This window comes from Rosa rugosa, chromosome 6 (assembly GCF_958449725.1).
Source record: "Rosa rugosa chromosome 6, drRosRugo1.1, whole genome shotgun sequence".
NCBI lineage: Eukaryota > Viridiplantae > Streptophyta > Magnoliopsida > Rosales > Rosaceae > Rosa > Rosa rugosa.
Window position 1 is genome coordinate 18603923 of NC_084825.1, and position 2313 is coordinate 18606235.

The 2313-nt window shown below is 36.4% G+C and overlaps 1 protein-coding gene across 1 annotated transcript; it reads left to right on the forward strand.

Moving 5' to 3' along the window:
* The first annotated feature begins 339 nt into the window (after positions 1-339).
* LOC133716561 (uncharacterized) lies at positions 340-1310 on the forward strand. Its single transcript, XM_062143259.1, has one exon. It carries the CDS (start codon positions 477-479, stop codon positions 993-995), a length of 519 nt encoding a protein of 172 aa, XP_061999243.1. The 5' UTR covers positions 340-476; the 3' UTR covers positions 996-1310.
* Positions 1311-2313: the final 1003 nt, after the last annotated feature.

Here is a 2313-nt window from a genome sequence, read left to right on the forward strand (position 1 = left end):
ACTTTCGCAAGAAACAACATGCATTGTGTCTATCTATCACTCATGACGTACAGCTGAACAAAATTCCTGGCAAAACAGCCAAATAATAGTCACCCGATTAAGAGTTTGCCCAGTTCTTCTTCTCATCAGAATCATGATCGGGGCCGTGATTTGACTTTCATCCAAAGAATGAACCAAATTAAAAGTTGAATAGTCAATTATGTGCCTTCCTCCTATTCTAGATAATAAACGTACGGATCGAATCAGCGACGCGTAGCTTAGTAGTCATGACGAAGTCATGGCTTGCAAGTCAAGCTACACGTTTCCATGCCAGCACCTATATATAGGTAGGTGGATGAGTCCCCTCCTAAAACCAAACAGAAACGCTTCAACAAAAAATTGATCAAATTTGCTATCCTGATCTCCAGCTCATCAATCTCATCCTTATACATATTCTCTTAATCTCCTCAATACCAAGAATACTAGCTATCATATCCATGGAAAGGCCAGAGGGGTATCCAGTAGTAGATGCTACAGAAATCGATCAGCCATCAAACTCCGGCGCATCATTTCTCGGCACCAAGAATGATATGTCACAACTAGAAAGCGGTCTACTTCGAAGAAACTACAGCGACGTGGGTGAAAAAAACTACTACAGATTCCAATCAAAAGTTGGTAAGTTAGTTGATCCGAGGTTGCTAGCGTTGGTAGAGTTCTTCAGGGAGCTCTACTTCCGAAGACTAGAGCTGTTCAAGAAAATATTTCCGGGGCGTCCCGATAAGTTTCTGGACGAGATGCCAAAGAAATTGAACTTGGTTTTATCACAAGTGAAATCGGCTCAGACGACCAGGGATCGGACCATGCAAAGGAGTCTGAGCATTGGCTCGCCGCGTGAATTCAAACGAGACGAGTCGGAAATGAGGCTGGAGCGATTCAAGGTCAGAACTATTGATGTGGATGATGGTGTTGAACAAGGTGTGCCGGATGATAAAACCAAGTCCGGGGGCTCAAAGTGAACAGCAAGAACAACGTGGAAATGGTCAATGCACGTTGTGTTGGAGAATATTTTGGATTTTTTTGAAGGGATATTCTTGGTAGGGAAAAGAGATCAAAGAAAAAGCCCAATGGGCTTTCCAGCTAAAGCCCAGTTCTGCTTCCATGAATAAGGGTGTAGTTGGAATGCAATTTTATTATTATTTTTATTTTTTTGGTACAGAAAATTTTATTTATTTTTCGGTACAAAAGAGTGCCTATTTCTTCATTACTTGGTTACCCATTGTAAATATATAAAAGGATTTTTAATAGTATAATTTTGGTTTGGAGATTGACAACTTTCCGGTGTATGCTTTATAAGGTTGCAACTCACATGCAAGCTGTAAGCTTTTGATCTCTCCTCTTGATACTACGTACTTGAACCAGTACTTGGACAGTAAGTGTTAAAAAGAATAAATCTTTTTATGTTAAGGAAAAACACGTTATGTGTCATCGTCAAATTAACTGACGAATAGGGAACTAAGGAATTAGCGATTACAGCTCAATCATCTATTATTATAACTGTTATTACCATTGTAATTCTCACCCTATATAAAGGGACTATTAATAAAATGAGTAGACTAATTTCCCATTTTACTTTTACACGTTATCAGCAGGCTCAGAGCCAATAGTCAAAAAAAAAAAAAAAAAAACCCTAGATTTTTTTTCTTTTTCCCGTCGACACCAGAAGAAAACAAAACCAGAAAAAAAAAAAAACACAGATCTGTTAAGCCGAGCCGCGCCGCGTCTTTCCTCGTCAAGCCAACCCGCACGGCCTAGTTCAAAGCACAGAACCCATCAGATATGCGCAAGGATCGTTTTGTTTTCTCGAAACCAAGTATGTTCTCTTTTATTTATTTAATTTTATACTCCGGTAAATTTAATTATTTACAATTAGAACTTTTGAGCATGTATGGTTAGATAATATTGATCCTTTTAGCATACCTTGTTATTTTATCTATGTTTTATTATCCGTAGAAATTTGAGCATGCTATATTATTGCTGTTATTATGTGTAGCATATATTTTGTAATATATTATGTGTGAAATTTTGAGCATGTCCTGTAATTTATATTACTACCTTCTATAATTATTTTTAATGTTGAATTCTAAAGCACATTTTTTTAATAATTGTTTTTATTCAACATGTTATATATAAATTGAGGTTTGCCCTGATAATGAAAATTCATACACATTATAAATACATAATTACCGTGATAAAATATTTTTCACATAGCATCGAAAAAATGTGACTATTACGAATCTTGGTCTAGAAATCTAATTCATATCCTTGGAAAATAAT